Raw genomic sequence first — 26,455 nt, 5'->3', positions numbered from 1 at the left:
TTTGAGATGTTGACAAATTCCTTTAAGCACAAACTTGACCCCTGCTCTGCATTTTTGTGCATAACCCTCTCCCTTTTATACATCAGAACAGTCAGCGAATGGCACCAGTTTTGCACAAGACACCGGTAGGGCTGGATTGAGGACGGGGTGTGTTCCTTTATTTTTCCCCATCCTTCAGCTCTAAAAGAGATCTGACCTGAACAAATTCAACTTTGGAAGTACAGTGGTACCTCGGAAGTCGAATGCAATCCATTCCAGAAAGCTGTTTGACTTCCAAAACCTAGGCGTGGCTTCCGGTTGGTTGCAGCAACTTCCTGCAGCCAATCGGAAGTCGCAGAAGTCGTGTCGGACGTTCGGGTTCCGAAGAACGTTTGCAAACCAGAGCACTCACTTCCGGGGTTGCGGCTTTCGCGAGCCAAAATGCTCGACTCGCAAGGCGTTTGGGATCCAAGGTGCAAGTGTTCTTAACATGTGGCTGCTAATTGGATACCAAGATTTTCTAAAGTTTATTTCATAAAATTTATACGCTGCTTGGTTGTGAAGAACCTCAAAGCGGTTTACGAAAAGATGGAATCGAGAAAGAATTACATCCGTACTTTAAAAAGCACAAAAGTTAAAATGCTAAAACGGAATAAAATGACTTCAGCTTTCTAAGAATCTGGGAAGGCTTGCCTAAACAAGAATGTTTTTAGCAGGTCCCGAGAAGAGCATAAGGAAGGTGCTAGCTTGATCTCAACAGGCAGGGAGTTCCACAGTGCAGGGGTAAAGGGACCCCTGACCGTTAGGTCCAGTCGTGGCCGACTCTGGGGTTGCGGTGCTCATCTTGCTTTATTGGCCAAGGGAGCCTGTGTACAGCTTCCGGGTCATGTGGCCAGCAGGACTAAGCTGCTTCTGGCGAACCAGAGCAGCGCACGGAAATGCCGTTTACCTTCCCGCTGGAGTGGCACCTATTTATCTACTTGCACTTTGACGTGCTTTTGAACTGCGAGGTTGGCAGGAGTAGGGACCGAGCAACGGGAGCTCACCCCGTCGCGTGGCGCTGTGGGTTAAACCACAGTGCCACACTAAATGACCAAGTTCTTACAAACGCGGAACGGGTATCGTAGAATTGTAGAGTTGGAAGGAACCTGTAGAAGTATATATAGGATATAGGAACAGGATCAGAAACTTAGCTTGTGCAGTGCTTAGCTTTGAAAGTGCTCTATAATTAGTCCACTTTTAAAGCTTTGTTTTAATAACATTTTGTGAGAGTTACAACCAGTAGAATGCATCACTTTGAAGTGGGACTTTGAGTGAACATTTTGGAAGGGTTTAAAAAAACACCAAACATTGGTGCATATTTATACTATTCTTCCCTCTTGAAACATGCACGCATTTTGTGCTTCTATACTTAGGTTCCATCTTTTAACCATATTTGGGTAACTTTCTCCTAAACCTTGCTAAACCGGGACATGGCTTGTTGCTTATAAAAGGCTTTATGGAGAAAAAGTTCCCAGTAGGCTGAATCCTTGTTGTTTGGGCACCGAAGCCTTGCTTTCGTCTGCAGATCAGTCTGGATTCTGGATAAATCACAGCCTTGCAAATGTTCCTTTCTCAGACCTTGTTTGTTCATTATTGCTGGGGAGAAAACAACTCACTGCTTTAAAAGCGCCGTGGTGGAGTCAGGTTCAAATAGCACTGAAAAAATAAACGGAAACCTTCCTGTCACTATCTTCTTCAACCAAGCTAGCATTGAGTTTGTTTGCTCTAAACACTCCTAATCTGCCTTTTCAGCTCAGAGAATTTTCAAGGCAACTTCCAGCAATGAAGACAAACAATGATTGCAAAGATAGCTCATAAAATATAATTACCGAAAAAAATATAGCCAATAAAACAGCGCATTTCATAGCCACAGTGGCAATAAAAAGAACCCGAGAGATATTATTCACGGAGAGCTTGGGCAAATTAAGCATTTTTGACTCGGTGTCTAAAATGCAATGATATATATCGTGGAAACCACAGGGGAGGAGAATGAAATTGTGTTAAGATTCTGCATGTGGGTTCCCCACAACAGGCACCCGGTTGCCCATTGTTAGAACAATATGCTGGTCTAGACAGCCTGATCAATCAGGGCTTTTTAGGTTCTTACCACTTGGCTCCTCTGCAAATTTTTAGTTTATTTGCAGTGCTTATCTGTCTCTAGGAAAGCCTTGATGTGTTCATCCTAGCACAGCTTCCTCCTGCCGCTGTAGACCTGGAAAGGAGGGAAGCTGCCCTCCAGGCGCATTCACCAGGCGCATTTTGCACCAGGATGCGGGTGGCTCTTTGGGTTAAACCACAGAGTCTAGGACTTGCTGATCAGAAGGTCGGCGGTTCGAATCCCCGCGACGGGGTGAGCTCCCGTTGCTCGGTCCCAGCGCCTGCCAACCTAGCAGTTCGAAAGCACGTCAAAGTGCAAGTAGATAAATAGGTATCGCTCCAGCGGGAAGGTAAATGGCGCATCCATGCGCTGCTCTGGTTCGCCAGAAGTGGCTTAGTCATGCTGGCCACATGACCCGGAAGCTGTACGCCGGCTCCCTTGGCCAGTAAAGCAAGATGAGCGCCGCAACCCCAGAGTCGGCCACGACTGGACCTAATGGTCAGGGGTCCCTTTACCTTATTGGCCACCAAGTGAAAATGTCCGGGATCCCTTGAGCTGGAGACTAGACTTCTGTGGATGCAGCCTAGAATAAGGTTACCAGATGTCCCCGTTTCCCAGGGACAGCCCCAGATTTACAAATCGGTCCCCTGACAAAATCCTATCATTCCTACTGAAGTTGAAAAACGTCCCCAGATTCATTGAAAAAAATCTGGTAACATTAGTCCTAGAATAGCATTCATTTTCTTTTTGCTCTGCTTCATCACACAGCTGGAGCCTGAAGAAGAGGAGGACGAGGAAAGCAAGCCTCTATCTCAGGCTTCCTCAAACGTGGCCCTCCAGATGTTGTTGGCCTACAACTCCCATGATCCCTATCTAGCAGGACCAGTGGTCAGGGATGATGGGAACTGTAGTCTCAAAACATCTGGAAAGCCACGTTTGAGGAAGCCTGCTCTATCCTTTACATGTTATGTTGCTCTTTCAGGGAAAATGGTGGTGGTACCTAGACAAAGCTCCTCTATGTTTGTATGGCAGGCAGAAAAACTGGGGCTGATTTTCCTAGGATGAATAATAGAATCATAGAATCATAGAGTTGGAAGAGACCACAAGGGCCATCGAGTCCAACCCCCTGCCAAGCAGGAAACACCATCAGAGCACTCCTGACATATGGTTGTCAAGCCTCTGCTTAAAGACCTCCAAAGAAGGAGACTCCACCACACTCCTTGGCAGCAAATTCCACTGTCAAACAGCTCTTACTGTCAGGAAGTTCTTCCTAATGTTTAGGTGGAATCTTCTTTCTTGTAGTTTGGATCCATTGCTCCGTGTCCGCTTCTCTAGATTTGTGGAGCTGGTTCATCCAGCCCAACTCCCTGCGATCAGCATTCGAAATTCTCCAGGCACATTTAGCACCTGGCTTTTGGCCACTTGTGACCAAGTGAAGATGCCCACTTGTGACCAAGTGAAGATGCCAGGATTGGCACCTGATGTCTCCACCATCTGGAGGTACATGCCTGGGGATCATTGGATCTTGACCGTTTTCACACACTAGCAACACCTCCTGTAGAATTGTACCTGTTATGTTTTATCTGCACAATCGGAACGAAATTCAGGAATCCAAAAGTCGCGTTGACAAATACCACTAGGCGTTCCGTTTCGGCGGCTGTAACCCTGGTTTAAGGAGCCATTTGGCGCCTAGCTTAAATATCTGAGTTTCTAATGCCCTGGGAACTGCCTTCCACCCCCTCCCCAGTCAATGCCCCACCATAAAAGCCATTGCAGCGGCTTTCCCTGGAGAAGAGTGTCTTTGCCCGAGTCCAAAACGGTCCGTGTTTCCCTGTGGCCAAATTATAGAGAGCGTAGGAAGCTATACTGACACTGACCCCTCAGCCCATTTACCTGAGTGTTTTCATCATCTGGCGGTTCCTGTTCAGGGTTTCAGGTAGGGGGAAGCTTTTCCCCTCCCTACCTGGAGACTCCTGCCTAAAGCTGGGAAGCAGCTGCCAGCCTGTGCAGACAGTACTGAGCTAAATGGACCAATGTTCCCACATGGAGGAGGTTAAAGTCACCTGGTGGAATTGATGACTTAGCTCATTCGCGGGTGGCGCTGTGGGTTAAACCACAGAGCCTAGGGCTTGCCGATCAGAAGGTCGGCGGTTCTAATCCCCGCAATGGGGTGAGCTCCCGTTGCTCGGTCCCTGCTCCTGCCAACCTAGCAGTTTGAAAGCACACCAGTGCAAGTAGATAAATAGGTACCGCTCCGGCGGGAAGATAAATGGCGTTTCCATGCGCTGCTCTGGTTTGCCAGAAGCGGCTTAGTCATGCTGGCCACATGACCCAGAAGTTGTATGCCGGCTCCCTCAGCCAATAAAGCGAGATGAGCGCCGCAACCCCAGAGTCGGCCACGACTGGACCTAACCTAATGGTCAGGGGTCCCTTTACCCTTACCTTTACCATTCATCCATCCCAAATGCGGGCTAACCCAATTAAACAATTGGGTTTTCTTTTCACCACATCCTTTTCTGGGTGTTTGGAATGGCCTGTCCGTAAGAGACAGACCCTTTGCAACGGCTCCCTGGTGTGTGTGTGATGGAGCTTCTTCTCTGCAGCTTAGGATTTGCGTCCCCGCAGCTTCCTGTTGCTCTCGGCTGGAAGGATTTCTCCTTGTTTATACTATTATAGATTGCCTGTTCTCGGAGAAATCAAGAGGGAGGCCCTGGTGACAGTCCAGTTCCCATAGCAACGCTCTCTCTGTATCTGCTGCCAGAGAGTAACCCCTGTAGGCTCTTGGTAAAAATCCACTTAATTAACCAAGTTATTTACATTCAGAGCAAATCCCAAAATAAAATCTGAACATGCCTTTTGAAATCTCTCTCTCTCTCTCCCTATCTCCTCACTGTGTGGATGAAACCATCCTTGCATATAAATCATAGAATTGTCGAGTTAGAAGGGACCCCATGGGTCCATCTAGTCCAGCCCCCTGCAATGCAGGAACCTAGAATCATAGAATCATAGAATCATAGAGTTGGAAGAGACCACAAGGGCCATCGAGTCCAACCCCCTGCCAAGCAGGAAACACCATCAGAGCACTCCTGACATATGGCTGTCAAGCCTCTGCTTAAAGACCTCCAAAGAAGGAGACTCCACCACACTCCTTGGCAGCAAATTCCACTGTCGAACAGCTCTTACTGTCAGGAAGTTCTTCCTAATGTTTAGGTGGAATCTTCTTTCTTGTAGTTTGGATCCATTGCTCTGTGTCCGCTTCTCTGGAGCAGCAGAAAACAACCTTTCTCCCTCCTCTATGTGACATCCTTTTATATATTTGAACATGGCTATCATATCACCCCTTAACCTCCTCTTCTCCAGGCTAAACATGCCCAGCTCCCTTAGCCGTTCCTCATAAGGCATCGTTTCCAGGCCTTTGACTATTTTGGTTGCCCTCCTCTGGACACGTTCCAGTTTGTCAGTGTCCTTCTTGAACTGTGGTGCCCAGAACTGGACACAGTACTCCAGGTGAGGTCTGACCAGAGCAGAATACAGTGGCACTATTACTTCCCTTGATCTAGATGCTATACTCCTATTGATGCAGCCCAGCATTGCATTGGCTTTTTTAGCTGCCGCGTCACACTGTTGGCTCATGTCAAGTTTGTGGTCAACCAAGACTCCTAGATCCTTTTCACATGTAACCTCAAGAAGACCTCCTCTTTTCTTTTTGGGGTTGGTGTGTCTGTCTGTATTTATATCCTTGTTGCATTTGGCCCTCCAGGTAGCTCAAGGTGGTGGCTTACATGGTTTTCTTTCTCCACGTTTTTTATCCTCACGACAACTCTGTGAGGTAGGCTGGGCTGAGAGGCCTGAGGTTGCCCAATGAGTTTCGTGGCTGGGCGGGTATTTGAACCCTGGTCTTTCCAGGCTCTAGTGCAGTGCTATAACCACTAAGCCACACTATCTTGCCTTCTGTTGTGGGGCAATCCCCCTCTTCATTGACTTAAGAAAATTATGCAGACTCCAAAACGAAGAAGCCTAAATTAACATTGCCTTCTACCGATAAGAAATGATAATAACTATTACAATAATGAAAATACTAAAAATACATTTGCTTCCTCTTTTGAACTTCCATTCTGGTTACCATCATCAAATATCCTTTATTAGGCATAGCAAACCACACATTATCAAACAGACACCGTATACAAATTGTGCAAAATACGAGCTCAGCAAAACAAGGTTTGCCCCAGTCTGATCTTTAACTCCGGAGGAAATCGTATTCTGGTTACAATATATTACTATTTTATAAGAATCTATTATATCCTTTGCTGTCACATATATTATTTTATTTCCCAGATTCAACCTAACCCTCCCCTCCTCCCCACTGCTTCCCTTCCCCCACGTGAGATCTTCCCATCATAATGTTTTTTTTCAGTTGCTTTAATAAAATAGAAGAACATGAAAACTGTTAAATTATAATTACTTCTTTTGTCCTTACACGCTTAACAATTGCCTGTTAAGAGTTCTGCTTTAACACCATATTTCTTCATGTATTCCCTTATGCATTCCCATTCTGTATAGAGTTTTTGAATGGAGCAGACCCTGATTTTTGCCATCTCGGCAAACTCACAAATCTTAGCTTGCAATTCTCTCATTTGTGGTCCTTTTTCTGTTTTCCAGTATTTTGCCATAAGTATTCTTGCGGCTTTGGTGATATACAAAAATATATTCCTTTTCTCCTTGGGTATGTCGTTTGTTTTCTCTGGCTCCAGCGCGCCTGAAGCCAGGAATACAGGACATTAGCCACAGTACATTGGTATCCCACAGTTTCTCAAGAAATGTTGCTGTGCAGATGCTGTTTTCACCGAATAGGAGTTTGGGGTGGGGAGCTTTGCATGCGCCGGGAAACAGGGAATGAGCATGAGGTGAGGACAGTCTCCACCAGCCCTCCTACGTTAGCCGAGGAATAGACAAGCTGCAAAAATAATAATACTAATGAAGCAGTTGCCCCATTGTAAATCCACAAAGAAACACAGGTTGGGCTGCAGTAGTTAAATCTTAGAGTCATCACATTGCCACCCTGGAGAGTGAAGTCAAATGGGCCTTAGAAAGCACTGCAAATAACAAGGCCAGTGGAAGTGATGGTATTCCAGCTGAACTATTTAAAATTTGTAAAGATGATGCTGTTAAGGTACTACACTCAGTATGCCAGCAAGTTTGGAAAACTCAGCAGTGGCCAGAAGATTGGAGAAGGTCAGTCTACATCCCAATCCAAAAGAAGGGCTGTGCTAAAGAATGCTCCAACTACCGCACAATTGCGCTCATTTCACACGCTAGCAAGGTTATGCTTAAAATTCTACAAGGCAGGCTTAAGCAGTATGTGGACCGAGAACTCCCAGAAGTGCAAGCTGGATTTAGAAGAGGCAGAGGAACCAGAGACCAAATTGCAAACATGCGCTGGATTATGGAGAAAGCTAGAGAGTTCCAGAAAGACATCTACTTCTGCTTCATTGACTATGCAAAAGCCTTTGACTGTGTCGACCACAGCAAACTATGGCAAGTTCTTAAAGAAATGATTGGTTCAAAATTGGGAAAGGAGTACGACAAGGCTGTATATGGTCTCCCTGCTTATTTAACTTATATGCAGAATTCATCATGCGAAAGGCTGGGCTGGATGAATCCCTAGCCGGAATTAAGATCGCTGGAAGAAATATCAACAACCTCAGATATGCAGATGACACAACCTTGATGGCAGAAAGTGAGGAGGAATTAAAGAACCTTTTAATGAGGGTGAAAGAGGAGAGCGCAAAATATGGTCTGAAGCTCAACATCAAAAATACAAAGATCATGGCAACTGGTCCCATCACCTCCTGGCAAATAGAAGGGGAAGAAATGGAGGCAGTGAGAGATTTTACTTTCTTGGGCTCCATGTTCACTGCAGATGGTGACAGCAGTCACGAAATTAAAAGACGCCTGCTTCTTGGGAGAAAAGCAATGACAAACCTAGACAGCATCTTAAAAAAGTAGAGACATCACCTTGCCAACTCTGATGTTGGGAAAGATGGAGGGCACAAGGAGAAGGGGACGACAGAGGGCGAGATGGTTGGATAGTGTTCTCGAGGCTACCAGCATGAGTTTGAGCAGACTGCGGGAGGCAGTGGAAGACAGAAGTGCCTGGCGTGCTCTGGTCCATGGGGTCATGAAGAGTCGGACACGACTAAACGACTAAACAACAACAACAAAGTAAAGGTAAAGGGACCCCTGACCATAAGGTCCAGTCGTGACCGACTCTGGGGTTGCGGCACTCATCTCGCTTTACTGGCCGAGAGAGCCGGCGTACAGCTTCCGGGTCATATGGCCAGCATGACTAAGCCACTTCTGGCGAACCAGAGCAGCGCACGGAAACGCCATTTACCTTCCCGCCGGAGAGGTTCCTATTTATCTACTTGCACTTTGACGTGCTTTCGAACTGCTAGCTTGGCAGGAGCAGGGACCGAGCAATGGGAGCTCATCCCGTGGCGGGGATTCGAACCGCCAACCTTCTGATCAGCAAATCCTAGGCTCTGTGGTTTAACCCACAGCGCCACCCATGTCCTTGCTATTTAGAGTGTTAACTAATTCTAAAATTGGCATTTTGCCTTTATTTCTAAGTTGAAGCCCAGATGACTTAAACAAAAAAACCAAAAAATTTGAGTTTACAAACAGTTAAAATCATTAGTAGGATTGGAATATCACTTGTAGTTTAATGTTGAGTCTGGACATAATGGAAGAGGTAAAGGGTTTGGATTATCATAGAAGATGCGGGAGAAAATGATTAATAATGGGGCACACAAAGGGAAGGATGGAAGTCTGCGAAATTCCTTGGAATCTTGTTTTTGTGATTTATGTTTGATATAGCTCTGTGAAAATTTAAGTTGAAAAACCAATATTTTTTTTTTTAAAACCACGAGTTTCCAGTATCAATACCTACAAATTCCAGCCATTACCTTAAAGTGACTCGGTTAAAAGGATTCCATTGTAAACTGCTGAAGGGACTTCAGGAGACATTGAAAGTCTGCTTATAAGATTTGCTTTTCACCTTTTGTAAAAAGTGGCAGTGTCCTGTTTGGGTGGGTCAGGAAATCCGCAGTATGATCTCTGTTAGAACCCTTTGGGAATGAAGGAATCATAGAACTGTCAAGTTGAAAGGGACCCTGGGCATCATACGATACAATAATCTTTATTGTCATTGTCTCATTTGTTGTTGTTTAGTTGTTTAGTTGTGTCTGACTCTTTGTGACCCCCTGGACCAGAGCACGCCAGGCACTCCTGTCTTCCACTGCCTCCCGCAGTTTGGTCAAACTCATGCTGGTAGCTTCAAGAACACTGCCCCACTATCCTGTCCTCTGTCGTCCCCTTCTCCTTGTGCCCTCCATCTTTCCCAACATCAGAGTCTTTTCCAGGGAGTCTTCTCTTCTCATGAGGTGGCCAAAGTACTGGAGCCCCAGCTTCAGGATCTGTCCTTCCAGTGAGCACCCAGGGCTGATTTCCTTAAGAATGGATAGGTTTGATCTTCTTGCAGTCCATGGGACTCTCAAGAGTCTCCTCCAGCACCATAATTCAAAAGCATCCATTCTTTGGCGACCAGCCTTCTTTATGGTCCAGCTCTCACTTCCATACATCACTACTGGGAAAACCATAGCTTGAACTATACGGACCTTTGTTGGCAGGTGATGTCTCTGCTTTTTAAGATGCTGTCTAAGTTTGTCCCAAGAAGCAGGCGTCTTTTAATTTCGTGACTGCTGTCACCATCTGCAGTGATCATGGAGCCCAAGAAAGTAAAATCTCTCACTGCCTCAGAATACATTTTTTAAATAAAAAAAACCCCTAAGTGTTTTTGAAATTAGCGATGATGATAAGGGAAGCTTTTAATGTTTAATAGGTTATTGTATTTTAATATTCTGTTGGAAGCCGCCCAGATGGTTGGAGTATAAATAATAAATTATTATTATTATTATTATTATGCATTTAAGATCGAACTTTTAATTCTACTCCCACCAGCATCAATACTCCCTTCATTCCTGCATCTCAGAATGATGGAGCTTGCTTTGATCACACCCAGAACCAAATTGTGCCTCGGATCTGCTTAGCAAATGTTACCCGGGCCTCATCAGCAGCTCTGCCAATTAGCCTAGGCAGCCACAGAAGAGCTAATTAGTCTGGCAGGCTTCATCTTTAAACACCCTAATAGGGTGCCTAGAGAGCTGGAGGGAGGGAGGAGAGAGAGGTGTGTCTCTGATATAATCTGAATTATTACTCTTGCCTTCTGAGCGGTGTCTCCTGCAGTGTGAAACGGCTGCAGTTCTCGGCTGAAGGAGGGTGAGCAGAGGAGCTTCTGATCACGCCACAATTTCAGCATCTGGGGGCCCATTTGCCCATTCACCCCCCTGACGTGAAGATTAATTGTCAGAAAAAGTGTGTCTTGTGTATGCAGTTTAACCCTGGTGTCTGCAGATTCTCCCCTGTGGGAAAAACAAACAAGCAGCAGATGTAATCTGGACATATCCTGGCAGTTGGATATAAAATTGGGGAGAATGAGGAGAACAAGACTTAAGGCTGCTGGGGGAGCAAGGCACTTGATGGGCAAATTGGAAGGATGTTAACTCCTTCAGTTTTCTCCTGCAAATGTGTATTCTCTGCATTCCAGGGAGTTGGGCTAGAGCAGGGGTCAGGGGACGCGGGTGGCGCTATGGGTTAAACCACAGGGCCTGCTGATCAGAAGGTCGGCAGTTCGAATCCCCGTGACGGGGTGAGCTCCCATTGCTCGGTCCCTGCTCCTGCCAACCTAGCAGTTCGAAAGCACTTCAAAGTGCAAGTAGATAAATAAAGAAGAAGAGAAGAAGAGTTTGGATTTGATATCCCACCTTTCACTCCCTTTAAGGAGTCTCAAAGCGGCTAACATTCTCCTTTCCCTTCCTCCCCCACAACAAACACTCTGTGAGGTGAGTGGGGCTGAGAGACTTCAGAGAAGTGTGGCTGGCCCAAGGTCACCCAGCAGCTGCATATGGAGGAGCGGAGACGCGAACCCGGTTCCCCAGATTACGAGACTACCGCTCTTAACCACTACGCCACACTGGCTCTCCATAGGTACCGCTCTGGCGGGAAGGTAAACAGCGTTTCCATGCGCTGCTCTGGTTCACCAGAAGCGGCTTAGTCATGCTGCTCACATGACCTGGAAGCTGTACGCTGGCTCTCTTGGGGGTCAGCAAACTTTTTCAGCAGGCGGCTGGTCCACTGTCCTTCAGACCTTGTGGCGGGCTGGACTATATTTTTGGGGGGGAATGAACTAATTCCTATGCCCCACAAATAACCCAGAGATGCATTTTCAATAAAAGGACACATTCTACTCATGTAAAACATGCTGATTCCTGGACCGTCCGCGGGCCGGATTGAGTAGGCGATTGGGCCAGATCCGGCCCCCGGGCCTTAGTTTGCCTACCCATGGAGGTCCGTTCTTATCCTGAAACTGTTCTTAACCTGAAGCACCACTTTAGCTAATGGGGCCTCCTGCTGCCGCCGGAGCACGATTTCTGTTCTCATCCTGAAGCAAAGTTCTTAACCTGAAGCACTATTTCTGGGTTAGCGGAGTCTTTAACCTGAAGTGTATGTAACCTGAAGCGTATGTAACCTGAGGTACCACTGTACCTCTGCCTTGTAGAAACAGATGGCTCCTCGCCTCCTTCTGTTCTCTCTCTCACACACACAAAAAGAAGTTTATTACTCTTTTCCCTTCTTCATCTCTTGGCTCAAATAATTTCTTTCCACTTCCTGTAATTCGGCCTGGATGTCAGGTGGGGTCGTTATGGCAACCCATTTCCATGGCTGCAAATGGCAAACATTTCCAGACAGTTGCCCCTTCTGGTGCCACAAAACACACACCCAGACAGAGCAAGCAAATGTCTCCCTGGCAAAGGGGTGAACGTCTTTCTTCCTGCAAAAGGTTTCCATCACTCCTGCCTGCTCAAACCGGCTCTCAACCGAGCTCAGAAACAGGGCCATGGTTTTGGTCCCAGCGCAAAGAGACAAGTAGAACTGGATTTTTTCTAAAAACAAGCTGGATTTTCAAGCCAGCTCTGCAACAAAACGTTGCAGTCCGAAGTGTTCCTCTTCAGGGTTTCAGCAGCCGGTCCGGGCCTCGATCCATGAATCTGCACCCAGCCCAGTCTTCCTCCTGCACTAGCAGGCATAGTCTTCCTTAGACAGCTTTGGGTTAGGGGCACTGAAAGTATGGCCCGTAATTCAAACGACAGTACAGTGGCAGTGGCGTAGTGTGGGTTGTCAGCACCCGGGGCAAGGCAAGTATTTGCACCCCCTAACCCATGGATTTGCGCCCCCTAACCCATGGATTTGTGCCCCCTAACCCTAACCCCCAGATGTTGCGCCCGGTGCGGCCGGCCCCCCCTGCACCCCCCACGCTACGCCACTGTACAGTGGTACCTCTTGGTTGTGAACGGCATCCGTTCCGGAGGCCCGTTCGCAACTTGAAAGGAATGCAACCCGCGTCTGCACGGGTCGTGATTCGCCGCTTCTGCGCATGTGTGTGACGTCATTTCGCACACCTGTGCAGGCGCGGGCGGCGAAACCCGGAAGCAACCCTTTCCGGTACTTCTGGGTTGACGCAACCTGAAAATGCTCAACCTGAAGCAAAGTAACATGAGGTATGACTGTATAGAAATTATTTGAATTGCAGGTTATGAGGTTTCATAAGCCAGTGTGGTTAGAGTGTTGAGCTAGGCAGTGGCGGAGCAAGCCAACCAGGAGCATGGGGCAGCGCGCATGCCCTGCGCCCTGGCGTGGGGCCAGCTGCCTGCAGGGTGCTCCGTGGGGCCTCCGAGGAGTCTGTCTGCCTCCTCTTCCCCCTCAGCTGCCCCACAGCTGAGGGGGAGGTGGCGGGCGGACTGTTTGGGGTGGCACGGAGTCCAGGAGAGATGTGTGGCTCAGGTGCGCTGCAGGCCCCGTGATGAGTGCTGCCTTGCATTTTGTTGTTGCCCCCTTCAGTGGTGATACCTGGGGCTGCCCCCCCCCCCGCCCCTGAAGCTAGGATCTGGGGAACCTGGGTTCAAATCCCCAAAGCTATTGGGTGACCTTGGGCCAATCACTCTCCTATCTCACAAGGTTGTGTGGGTGTATTGGGAGAGCTTATGTACTGCCCCAGCGTGAGCTCCTTGGAGGAAAGGCAGATTATGAACGTGAATAATAATAATAATAATAGTAATAATTTATTTATACCCCGCCCATCTGGCCGGGCTTCCCCATCCACTCTGGGCGGCTTCCAACAAAATATTAAAATACAGTAATGCATCAAACATTAAAAGCTTCCCTAAACAGGGCTGCCTTCAGATGTCTTCTAAAAGTCTGGTAGTTGTTTTTCTTGTTGTTTTGCTGTATTGTTTTTTGTTTTTGTTTTTCTTTTTGATGTATTGTAAGGTATTGTTTTGTTCTGTTAAACTTTTTATTGTTTCTTTCTTCTTTTTTCTGTAACTATTAAACCTCTAATAAATATTATTTTAAAAAAATAAAATAAAAGTCTGATAGTTGTTGTCTTTGACATCTGGTGGGAGGGCGTTCCACAGGGCGGGCGCCACCACCGAGAAGGCCCTCTGCCTTGCTCTTTTTCACCGTTTAACTGTTGCTTGTTCTGGGAAAATCTTTTGGTTTACTAGGATCTTCACTTCCCCCATGTACCAGTACCACTTTCCTTTAGCAGGCGTGGGCTTGGCTTCTGTGACTGTCCCCAAGATGCCTCAGAGCCTTCTGTTTCAGATCTAGACCATCTCCTATGGTGGGTGCTTATGGCAGATGTATTTGTACATGGAGTTTGGCAACACACGCAGCTGCCTCTGGGCTTACAAGGCTTATTATTATTTTATTTAATCATTTATTATCAATTAAATTTGTATACCATCTTATAACCACAGGTCTCAGGGTGGTTGCAACATAAAACCACAATATAAAAAGACAAAATACATAATAAAAACAAAAACAAGGCCATAATCCGCCGCCTCCCAACACATTTTAAAAGGGCACAATTCCGAGCAGAATCCAAAGTGTTGGTGCTGACCTTTCAAGCCCTAAACGGCCTCAGTCCTGTATACCTGAAGGAGCGTCTCTACCCCCATCGTTCTGCCCGGACACTGACGTCCAGCACTGTGGGCCTTCTGATGGTTCCCTCGCTACGAGAAGCCAAGTTACAGGGAACAAGGCAGAGGGCCTTCTTGGTGGTGGCACCCACCCTGTGGAACGCCTCCCATCAGATGTCAAGGAAATAAACAACTATCTGGCCTTTAGAAGACATCTGAAGGCAGCCCTGTTTAGGGAAGTTTTTAATGTTTGGTGTTTTATCGTGTTTTAAATATGTGAAGGCAGAGCAGATCCACCCTGGTTAGTAGCCACAGCCCCCCTAGCCCTCTCCTCCTCCATGAATTTGTCCAATCCTCTTTTAGAGCCATTTAGAGCATGAGTAGGCAAACTAAGGCCCGGGGGCCGGATCCGGCCCAATCGCCTTCTCAGTCTGACCTGCGGAAGGTCCAGGAATCAGCATGTTTTTACATGAGTAGAATGTGTCCTTTTATTTAAAATGCATCTCTGGGTTATTTGTGGGGCCTGCCTGGTGTTTTTACATGAGCAGAGTGTGTGCTTTTATTTAAAATGCATCTCTGGGTTATTTGTGGGGCCCGTCTGGTGTTTTCACATGAGTAGAATGTGTCCTTTTATTTAAAATGCATCTCTGGGTTATTTGTGGGGCCTGCCTGGTGTTTTTACATGAGTAGAATGTGTCCTTTTATTTAAAATGCATCTCTGGGTTATTTGTGGGGCATAGGAATTCATTCATTCATTTATTTTTCAAAATATAGTCCAGCCCCCCACAAGGTCTGAGGGACAGTGGACCGACCCTCCCACCTCCTTGCTTATCCCCCCCCCCACACACTTTGGAAGAGCCCCTGAACCTTGTGCCTGTAGTCCTCCAGTGCCTGGACCATCCCTTTTGCAGCCCTGGTGCTTAGAGCTCCTGTAGGTGGTTGGCATGGCAACTTCAAGCACCCGCTTCCTCCTTCCATAGAGAGAAAGATGCTAGAGTCAACACCAAGCAGCTGTGAGGAGGGAGCAGGCTGCTGGCAGGTCACGCTCCCACCCGAAGGGTGGCCTTTTGTGGCTGCGGTTGTTGTTGCTGCTATTTTATTTAAAAATCTGTAGAGCGCATTCAGTGTACAGCGGACGCTTGGGTTGCGAATGTGATCTGTGCGGGATGCACATTTGCAACCCACAGTGGCGATTCGGCACTTCTGCGCATGGGCAAAGCATGATTTAGCGCTTCTGTGCACGCACGAGCGCCGAAACCTGGAAGTAACCCGTTCTGGTACTGCTGGGTTTCGGCGGTCCGTAACCCGAAAAAACGCAACCTGAAGTGTCTGTAACCTGAGGTAGGATTGTATATTTCCCCACCGACTGGGGGTCCTGATCCTAAGAACATAAAAAGAGCTTGCTGCATCAGGCTGGTGGCCCAGCAAGTCCCCCATAGGAGCCAACTCCTGGGGGGGAGGGGTCTTTGGGCCCCCCAATAAAAAAACCGAGGGGGCCGTCCTCACCCCAAAGTTGATGGGCATTGCCATTCAAATAATGTGCTTGCATAGCATCATGGGATCAATTATATGGGGCAGGGCTTACCTGGAAACCCCCCCCCCCATATTTTATTCAAGTTGGCACTCCTGTAGAAGAAGAAGAGTTTGGATTTGATATCCCGCTTTATCACTACCCTAAGGAGTCTCAAAGCGGCTAACATTCTCCTTTCCCTTCCTCCCCCACAACAAACACTCTGTGGGGTGAGTGGGGCTGAGAGACTTCAGAGAAGTGTGATTGGCCCAAGGTCACCCAGCAGCTGCATGTGGAGGAGCGGAGACGCGAACCCGGTTCCCCAGATTGCGAGTCCACCTCTCCTAACCGCTACACCACACTGGCTGCACTGGGGAGGCTTTTCCATTTTCCTTGACCTTGCAGAGAAATCATTTGTTCAGTTTGGGAGTCAAAATGGTTTCAGGGCTGTTTTCCTGTGCTGCTTCAGACATGTGAAGGACACTGACAAACTGGAACGTGTCCAGAGGAGGGCAACCAAAATGGTCAAAGGCCTGGAAACGATGCCTTATGAGGAACGGCTAAGGGAGCTGGGCATGTTTAGCCTGGAGAAGAGGAGGTTAAGGGGTGATATGATAGCCATGTTCAAATATATAAAAGGATGTCACATAGAGGAGGGAGAAAGGTTGTTTTCTGCTGCTCCAGAGAAGCGGACACGGAGCAATGGATCCAAACTACAAGAAAGAAGATTCCACCTAAACATTAGGAAGAACTTCCTGACAGTAAGAGCTGTTCGACAGTGGAATTTGCTGCCAAGGAGTGTGGTGGAGTCTCCTTCTTTGGAGGTCTTTAAGCAGAGGCTTGACAACCATATGTCAGGAGTGCTCTGATGGTGTTTCCTGCTTGGCAGGGGGTTGGACTCGATGGCCCTTGTGGTCTCTTCTATCTCTATGATTCTATGTGGTTTATATATTTATGTACGTGTTTGCCTGGTACATTTATGAACATTTATTATATGTACAAGACCTTAATTTTTTTATTTCAATAGCATGCTGTGGGAGGGGGAACCCTCTTCAGCCTGAGGGCCATATTTTCTTTGAGGCAGCCTTTCAGGGACTGCACGGCAGTGGTGGGCCAAAGGGGGCGGAGAAGAAAATGCAATATTTACCTTCCTACAGTAGTCTAGTTTCTGCGCACCACCTTCCTCTCAAACGTAGCAGAGTTGAAGGCCAGAGGCAAAAAACCTTGTTATACAAAGCTTGGTCAGCAGGGAGGGTGACCTAGGGCGAGTCTTGGGGGGTGTCAAGTAGAGAGACCTGGAGGGCCACATTTGAACCCAGGGTTTGTGATTCCCCAGCAGGGTTTTATTTCTCCATTTTTCTTGGTTTGGAATGCGTGGCTGTTGCGAAGAGGGGCGGAGACTGCCGGTTTGCCTGGACAGCTGAAGTGTTTACAGCAGCCGGTGAAATGAGAACTAGTTTTTTTTTCCTATCTCCTGCCCCCCCCCCCCTGTGTTCAAGCCTTGGAGTAGGGCTTGCTTGAGCCGTTGATGTTTGCTTTTTTGCGTTGCCATTTGCCTCCCCCTGGGAGTTATTCAGGGAGGATGCTGTGGGTATAATTTGATGCTTTGGTTTTAATGAGGATGATTTGACAATACAGATCAGTTCAGGAAATGAAGGATGAGATGCTAAGTGCCGGCTGACGCTGAGTGTCTGATGTTCCGAAGGGGGAAAGCAAACTCCCAGCCAGGAAGCTAAGGAAAGCTCCCCCAAGAAAGCTAGAGGCGGAATAAAGATGAGACGCGAGAGATCTGTAATGAGATCTTCCGATATTTCCACTTTGGGTTGAAAGCAGGTTTCGTTCAGAGCTGTGGACCGCTGTCTCCCCACTTGCAATTTCTTGCAGCTGGTGTCCAGAGGCGTACGGCCACTGGCAGTGGGAGTAGTGATCATCATAGCTATTATGGCTTGCAGCCATTGGTAGCCTTGCCCTCCACAAATTTGCCTAGCCCTTTTCGGAAGCCGTCCCAAGTTGACGGCCATGGCTGCATCTTGGCAGTGCAAATTCCACAGTTTGACCGTGCATGTTGCAAAAGGAGTAGTTTTGTTTTGAGTTATTAAAGCATTCAAATACAGTGGTACCTCGGGTTACAGACGCTTCAGGTTACACTCCGCTAACCCAGAAATAGTACCTCGGGTTAAGAACTTTGCTTCAGGATGAGAACAGAAATTGTGCGGCGGCAGCAGGAGGCCCCATTAGCTAAAGTGGTACCTCAGGTTAAGAACAGTTTCAGGTTAAGAACGGGCCTCCAGAACGAATTAAGTTCTTAACCCGAGGTACCACTGTACCACCTTTTGAATTGCAGGGATAACTCACTCTTTACAGAGAGTTGGTTTTTCTGACGTTTGCAATAGGATGGGATGAGCCTGTCAAAATATCCGATCGTCAGCTATGAGAAGGGCTGTGTGATGTGTATTATATTTAGTCACTTGCTTCAGTATTGTAAGAAAAAGCCAAAAAAGGAACATGCAGGCTGCGAGAGCTAGCTGGGGATCTCCCTGATGTATTTTGGGACTGATTCAGACAACCGCAGCAGGGTGGCTTGAAAGAGGTGGGCAGCCTGCCACGTGGGTAGCTGCTTTGGGAAGGCAGGTAAGCTCTCTACATCCAGCCTTTGCCAACCTGTTGCATTCCAGATGTTTACTCCTGGCTGTAGTCAGCTAGCTGTGGCTGATGGGAGTTGTGGTTCAAAACATCTGGAGGGCACCAGTGTGCTGGGCCCGGGGGTAACCCGAGCAATGCGGTCCAGGTCCGGTCCCAAATCCAAGGGTTCCGCAAGGAGCCAGTCCGACATGGCCAAGGCAGGACACGAGGCAGGAAACCAGGCATGGTCAGGCACAGGATCACAGGCAGGTTCTGGCAAACAGCAACGTTGCTCCCGCAACCTGGGGCGGGGTCCAGCAGCCTTTTATCTCTGTCGGGTAACAGCCGGTCCTGATCCCCTGGTGACTCACCTCCCTGTCTCACCCGAAGGCGAGCACTCCTCCTGCGAGTACTCAGGTCTCTCCTTCTCTCAGACCTCAGTCTCTGCAGCTTGGGAGATGTCGGTGGGTTACTAGACCCAGAGGCCCCTCAGCCTCTCCTGACCCAACTGGTAGTGGAGCAGCTGTAAGTGATGGTCCAGCTGAAGGCAGCCTCAGACCCCTGACTCGGCCCAGCTGGTGTTTGCTGCAGGGGAACCTGTGCAGACTGGGGCTCTTCAGGATCAGGCCCCAGACTTGGTTCAGATGATGCCTGAGGCAAAGGATCCGGTGCAGACTGAGGCTCCTCAGGTTCCGAGTCTGAGCCCAAGTCCCAGGCCATCTCAACCAGGTTGGCAAAGGCTGGTGTAGACCGTACAAGGCTGGAGAGACCCATGGCTGGCCCTGCTGCCCATCCACATGAGAACCTAAGGAGAGCCTTTAGCTGGATCAGGCCAGTGGTTCATCTGCTCCAGCATCCTGTTCCCACAGTGGCCAACCAGACGCTCCAGTGCGAAACCAGCAAGCAGGATTTGAGCACAAGAGCAGCTCTCCCCTCATGTGGTTTTTGGCACTGTGCACTGCTGAATGTGGAACATGAACCCCTTGTGTGCATCATTTAATTCCCCCTTGCATACCCGCCAACATTTATCTGATTGAAAAGAGGGATGTGCTATTCCATCATCATCATCATCATCATCTTTAGACCCTGCCAATCAGACTGGGTTGCCCCGGATATGATAGCCATGTTCAAATATATAAAAGGATGTCACATAGAGGAGGGAGAAAGGTTGTTTTCTGCTGCTCCAGAGAAGCGGACACGGAGCAATGGATCCAAACTACAAGAAAGAAGATTCCACCTAAACATGAGGAAGAACTTCCTGACAGTAAGAGCTGTTCGACAGTGGAATTTGCTGCCAAGGAGTGTGGTGGAGTCTCCTTCTTTGGAGGTCTTTAAGCAGAGGCTTGACAGCCATATGTCAGGAGTGCTCTGATGGTGTTTCCTGCTTGGCAGGGGGTTGAACTCGATGGCCCTTGTGGTCTCTTCCAACTCTATGATTCTATGATTATAGTGGACCCTCTGGGTGGCTTCCAACATATATAAAGACATAGTAAAACATGAAACATGAAAAAAACTTCCCTAGGCAGGGCTGCCTTCAGGTGTCTTCTCAAGGTTGTATTGTTATTAATCTCCTTGGCTCAGCAGGTTGCATAACTCTGTACCCTCCAACATTTCTCTGATGAAAATACGATACGATACTATACAATACAATAATCTTTATTGTCACTGTCCCATACAGAACGATATTGAAAAAATCTACATCAGACATTCAAAAACCAACAAGCCTGCTATCCCAGCTATCCCAGGCTGGTTAGCCCCCTAAAAACTCTGATACCCCATAATTAAATACAATATACTCCCATAGAGACTACCTTACATTTAAAACCAAAATTGCATTTGAATCTCAGGCTTCTAGTCCTAGTCTTTATAAGCCTGTACCTTCTTCCAGAAGGCAAAAGCTGAAAGAGATCATTTCCGGGGTGCGCACTATCCTGTGCTATCTCTGCAGCTTTCTTATGGCACCTGGAAGCATAGATTTGATCCAAGGTGGGAAGAGTGCACCCAATTATTCTCTCCGCAGTCTTTACAACCCTGGACAGCATTGTTTTTTCCCTGACCGTGCAGCTCCCTAACCACACACACCTTAGGGACGTCCTAAGGAAAAGCAGGACATTCCGGGGCAAATCAGAATCCGGGACAGCTTCTGTAAATCCAAGACTGTCCCTGGAAAATAGGGGCACATGGAGGGTCTGTTGTTGTTCATACAATGTCCACTGGAAACAGCTGCTATCCCAAACTTTCTCCCTGCTAAATCCAGAGTTTTCTTATGCTTGGAAAATCTGAAAAGGACAGCTGCTCTGCTTTAAAAGCCCTCCTACCAGCTTTCCATGGACACCGTTGTCTTCTGTTTCTTGTTTTTTTTTTTAAAGTGGGTTTTTTTTTAATGTGGAACTTCCTCTAAAGAAGCATGGTTGCTTGAAACAGCAACTGGGGAGAAATGGATGCGAAAACCTGGGTTAAAATCGCCTCCGGGAATGGACTGCTAGGGGACAAATGGATTGAGTAAAATTGTGGATTTCGTGGGCAAGTCTGTGTGTATGATTCGTTATGCGCAAGGTACAGCCCTGGTCTCTGCTGCGTTTGGCCGGCCTGTCTAAGGAATTGCTCCTGTAAGAAGGTGTGTTCATGGAACGATCATCGTTCTTTGTGCTGTAAGTGCCACCAGAGGGAAGCTGCCGGCACATTTATGCCAGAGCCTGACAGCGCGTCGTGACGCTCCGAAATGCGGCGGTTGCATTCTGCTGGGGTGGTACAGGTGGTGTCTAAGAACACCAGAATAGGAAATTAATGAATGTTAGAATGATGTTGGATTGAAGTTAAGTGGTTTTTGCTAGCAGCAATGTTAAGGAATATGTAAAAATGGATTATTAACGGGTGATAATCTAAAACTATAATGTATTAAGATAAAAGATTAAGATAAAATTAAAGAGGGAAAGGACTTGCTGAATTAACCAACTGAAATGGAATACAAGAAAGGGAGGTGTGAGGAGGTCAGGGAAACAAGCAAATGAAAGATAAGATATGGAGAGACTGATTTGTTTTTAACTGTTTTTATTTTGTATTTTGTATTTTCTTTTTTTCCTTTTCTATTCTTTTTAATTTTTGCAATATGTTGAAATCTCAATAAATATCTTTTTTTTTTAAAAAAAAGAACACCAGAATAGGAAGAAGATTTTGCACAGAGGAGGGGAAGAGGAGAGTGGCAGTAATAATGTCTCATTTCCAAAGGAAATGTTGTAAACACTGTCTGGGGTATGCACTGACACATTGAGGCCTTTGAATAGTAGCAGGTGCCCTAAAGTGGCCACTTAGGGACCAGCAAGAAAGAGATCAAAAGAAGGACAGGTTTGCATACAAAATGTGTGCATGCTGATTTATAGGCACAGGTGGAAATCGAGGAAAGGTTGCTGTAATTTAAACAGAAATAGAATGCATCTGGGCAGGATGGCGATGGGGCGTTCCAGCTCAGCCTGCCCTCCAGGTACTAAAGCAATGGTTCCCAAACTTTTTTCTCGGTGCCACACTTTCGGAATAAACAATGGTTTGCACCACAGCAGATGTTTTATTGATAAGAAAGACATCGGAAAACAAAACGAAACAACTCCTAGCGGTGCTTGATTCAGAACACAGAACGCAACTACTTTATAATACGTTTGTGGGGCATCTGGAAGGTGCAAAACAATGCAGCTACACATTCCGCAAATTAAAAAAAATAATCGTTTTTTGGGTACTGTTGTTGGCATCTGTCTGTCTTGGGAGACAAAGGGAGGAGGGCGTCTTTGTGGGTGAAGCCAAACTGTTGGACGGTTGCAGCGCCTGCTGTGGCTGTAGAGACCGATGCGGGAGAGACATGTTTTGTTGCAGCCGGGGCAGAGCAAGGCGTCTGGTTGTTCTGACGCAGCTTCGCCATGACATTTATTCTCTCTGTGCTACTCCCAGCTGTCATTTTTCCACTGCTGTGAATGCATGACCTGACTACATGTTTCCAGGCGGTCGTCTGCATGGAATTCCCACACAGTGGAGTTGATGTTACTATATTATACTAGGCTGAAGTGCTTAAATGTTTCTTTGATTGTCCTTGAATCTTCCTGCCACCCTCTCCTGCCGCACCAATAATAATAATGATAATAATTAGTAATAATAATAATGATTTATTATTTATACCCTGCCCATCTGGCTGGGTTTCCCCAGCCACTCTGGGCGGCTTCCAACAAAAGATTAAAATACAGTAATGCATCAAACATTAAAAGCTTCCCTAAACAGGGCTGCCTTCAGATGTCTTCTAAAAGTTTGGTAGTTATTTTTCTCTTTGACATCTGCTGGGAGCAGCGTTCCACAGGGCGGGTGCCACCACCAAGAAGGCCCTCTGCCTGGTTCCCCGTAACTTGGCTTCTTGCAGTGAGGGAACTGCCAGAAGGCCCTTGGAGCTGGACCTCAGGGTCTGGGCAGAACCATGGGACTCTCAAGAGTCTCCTCCAGCACCATAATTCAAAAGCATCCATTCTTCGGCGATCAGCCTTCTTTATGGTCCAGCTTTCACGTCCATACATTACTACTGGGAAAACCATAGCTTTAACTATACAGGCCTTTGTCGGCAAGGTGATGTCTCTGCTTTTTAAGATGCTGTCTAGGTTTGTCATTGCAATCCCGATATTAATTGATTGTAATTCCAGGGTGGTCTTGCAGATGACTAAGTCTTCCCCAGCCTTCTCACATTCCCCTTCTCTGTGTCCCCGCCTCAGGAAGGCCTGATGCTGTCGATTTTGCCCAGGCACGTAGCTGACGAGATGCTCAAGGATATGAAGAAGGATGCCAGCCAGAAGGAGATGCAGCAGTTTAACACCATGTACATGTACCGCCACGAAAATGTCAGGTAAGGAGCGGGACTTCCTTCTGCAGGGAGTTCCGCATGCTTGGTGCCACTACCGAGAAGGCCCTGCCTGGGGCCGAGGCAGGTTTTGCTTCTCAAGGAGACACAGAGGGGAGTCTTTTGCCCAGAGCTCAGCAAACGAAGGAGGCACGAGATTTGCAGCTGGGGAACTGAGATTAAAGGCTCATCCAAACTTTAGTTTGTGCCGTGTTTTCCAGGCGCACATCCATACTTTAAAGCTCTGTGTCTGAGTAGGTTCGGCTGCCCAGCCCCTGGATCATTCCCCAGGAAAAGCACCTCCAAAAAGAGGGCTTACATTGCAAGAAATATTGAAATATCTGAAATATTGTTGGTGCTGTACATAAATAAAACGAATAGTCTCACAATTTAGAAGTGTTGAGACAAAGAGGAGAGGGGACTGAGGAAACTTCACGCAAGCTGGGTGAGATGTAAAATAGTAGCCTTAAGCTGAGATACAGGCAGACCAGAAGTTGGCACCTGTCTGTCTTGCGAGACATCCGTGGAGACTGATGTGAGAGAGACAGGTTTTGTTGCAGCCGGGGCAGATGAAGGCAACCAGTTGTGCTTCTGCAGTCATACCGTGACATTTTTTCTCTCAGTGCTGCTCCCAGTGGTCTTTCTTCCTCTGGTCACTGCTACGGACACACGACCTGACTGCTTGTCTCCAGGCATTGCGGTCATCTGCAAGGGATTCCCAGTAAGCAAAATATAACCAAAGACAACATGAGATCTGAATAAAGCTTTCAGTAATAATAATAATATTTTTTTTATTTATACGCCACCCTTCCCAGTTCAAAAACCGGGCTCAGGGTGGCTAACAACAAATTTAAAACACTTAATTGTAAAAGCAGCATAAAATACAGTAGAAAAACATGACTAACAATAAAATTCAAAATTCAGAAATCAATTTAGGGGAAATCCATCTAATAAACATTAGATAATCACCAGGGCTAGCTGGCTAAGTTAGTCCTATTTGGACCAGTGAGGAGTCCAGGGGAGAATTAGCTGTAGGGTCTCAGAGCGGGTGATCTTCATAAAAGGGGAGGGGGAGGGAAGAGAAGGGAAATAAGGGATCAGGCTGAATTCAAATTAAAGGCCAGGCGGAATAGTTTTGTCTTACAGGCCCTGTGGAAGGAGGTTAAATCCTGAAGGGCCCTGGTCTCATGGGACAGAGCATTCCACCAGGTTGGAGCCATCACTGAAAAGGCCCTGGCCCTGGTGGAGGATAGTCTGACTTCCCTAGGGCCCGGGACCTCTAAACTATGGTTATTCATGGACCTTAAGGTCCTCTGCGGGGCAGACCAGGAGAGGCGGTCCCGTAAATAGTAGAATCACCAGGCCAAAAAAGTCAATTTTGGGGGGGAATCTAGTTGGCCCCCAACTTGGTACAGGAGCTTCTTGCTACAGCAGCTATTCACATGACCTGCCAACCTAATCTCCTTTGGTCCTTCTGTTTCACAGCATCCTCTTTGCGGACATCGTGGGTTTCACGCAGCTATCGTCCTACTGCAGCGCCCAGGAATTGGTCAAGCTTCTGAACGAGCTCTTCGCTCGCTTTGACAAATTAGCAGCGGTAAGTTTCCACGCCAGACCGTGCGTTCCTTCAGGATTTGCCCTCTAGGATGCTGGCCGGACTGGTTGAGTCCTTGTTCCAGTTATACACCGCTTTGTGTGTACAATTCCTTCTCCTTTGCGGCGCCAGAGGCCAGGAACAGGAGGGACATAATTGCATAGCTGTCAACTTACAGATTTGAAAATAAGGGACCAGCAGCCAAAATAAGGGTTTTTAGCCCTTCGTTTCCAGAGGTTGCTTCTCAAGACACCAGCTGATGAAACACTGCAGTTAAATAACTACAAGCAGCAACCACTTTTCGCGCAAAACGAAGTCCAAGCTATGAAGATGCTGCTGCAGTTCTGCATCTTTTCTCTCGTGCTCCATCTGCAGCTCTCAATTCCATCAGGCGGGGCGGGAGGAAGGGGGGGGGGGAAGAGCGCTCGAAGTAAACCCACAGATCAGACCATCTATGCTAGTGTACCACTACAAATCTATGGGAGAAGCGATTGCGGTCCTTCCCTTGTAGCCCTTGGAACATCTGCCCCCGCGCCTCCGCCTCCTCCTCCTCCTCTCTCTGAACTGCTTTCTCTATGGTTGCCCTTGCTCTCCTCTCAAGGCTCCTCAGCAATTCATAGACCATGCCAGGCTGCCCATCTCATCCGGGTCCTTCGGCGGCACAGCCGCAGTACGGCCTAGTGGGAGCGGCAGTGACAGGCAGAGGGGAGGCCCCAGGCAGAGATGCTCAGTTCGGCAGCCGCAAGGAGGATGGTGGCGGAAGGGCCTGAGGCTCCCGCCAATCCCGGCAGGGAGGGGCTCCCGGGGGCCAAGGCTGGTGAGAGGGGGCCGGAGGGAGGTGGGCTGGGCAGCCAAGCAACACAGTTGGAGCCTCCCTCCTCCCTGGCCGGCAGGGAGGGAGGGAGAGGAGCTGCTTCCTTTGAAACCCGGGAAATTTAAGGGACATCCATCAATAAGGGACAGCAGCGGGACATGGTGCTGGGATAAGGGACTGTCCCTCCAAATGAGGGACGCTTGACAGCTATGCATAATTGCCCAAGCAGCGCTGAGTTCTGCCACCTTGTTTTCTTGGCCTTGTGGGCGTTCTCAGAAAAGGTCTCCAGAACATGAGATCAACAGCGCTCAGGGACTGAGAGACTCATCTCCTGGTAAACTGATACCTTTATATAGCTGCGTTTCCTGGAATATCAGAATATAAAACCTATTTACGAAACCCAGGGACACATTATCCTCTGTTCTAATTCAGCCTCGACCAGGCTTTAGCCACTCTCTTCAGGAACAAGAGATTTCAACAAGAGATTAAGAAGAGTTTCCTGAGAGGGCGGGGGGTGGATTTGCTTTTCATCAGTGGAACAGAACTGCCTCGGAAATTGGGGGCGGGTGGCGGGTTTTGCCTTGATTAGAGAGTTTTAAGAAGAGGCTGGAGGCCCCACCAATCAGGGACGCTGAATTTCCAGCGTTGGCAGAGGGCTGGATTGGATGACCTTTCGGAGACCCCCTAACTCTGTGCTTGTAAAAAGCTGGGCACTGCTCTGGAGCACGGGGGAAGCTAGTGTGGCAGAGTCGAAGCATAAGATGAGCATGGCTGTTGGATCAGGCCAGGGCCGGATTTAGGTTGGATGAGGCTATAAGATACTGAAGGTAA

At 47.7% G+C, this 26,455-nt stretch overlaps 1 protein-coding gene across 1 annotated transcript in view; it reads left to right on the top strand.

Annotated features, from left to right (window-relative positions):
- ADCY3 (adenylate cyclase 3) overlaps positions 1-26,455 on the top strand; it is a 98,336-nt gene that overhangs the window by 31,804 nt on the left and 40,077 nt on the right. Inside the window, exons 4-5 of the mRNA XM_083432529.1 lie at positions 23,092-23,222; positions 24,702-24,813. Coding sequence (XP_083288655.1) covers positions 23,092-23,222; positions 24,702-24,813 — 243 coding nt within the window. The remainder of the gene's footprint in view (positions 1-23,091; positions 23,223-24,701; positions 24,814-26,455) is intronic.

This window comes from Podarcis tiliguerta (genome assembly GCF_965153285.1).
Source record: "Podarcis tiliguerta genome assembly, chromosome: 3".
Taxonomy (NCBI): domain Eukaryota; kingdom Metazoa; phylum Chordata; class Lepidosauria; order Squamata; family Lacertidae; genus Podarcis; species Podarcis tiliguerta.
This window is presented reverse-complemented; position numbering and strand designations above follow the sequence as displayed.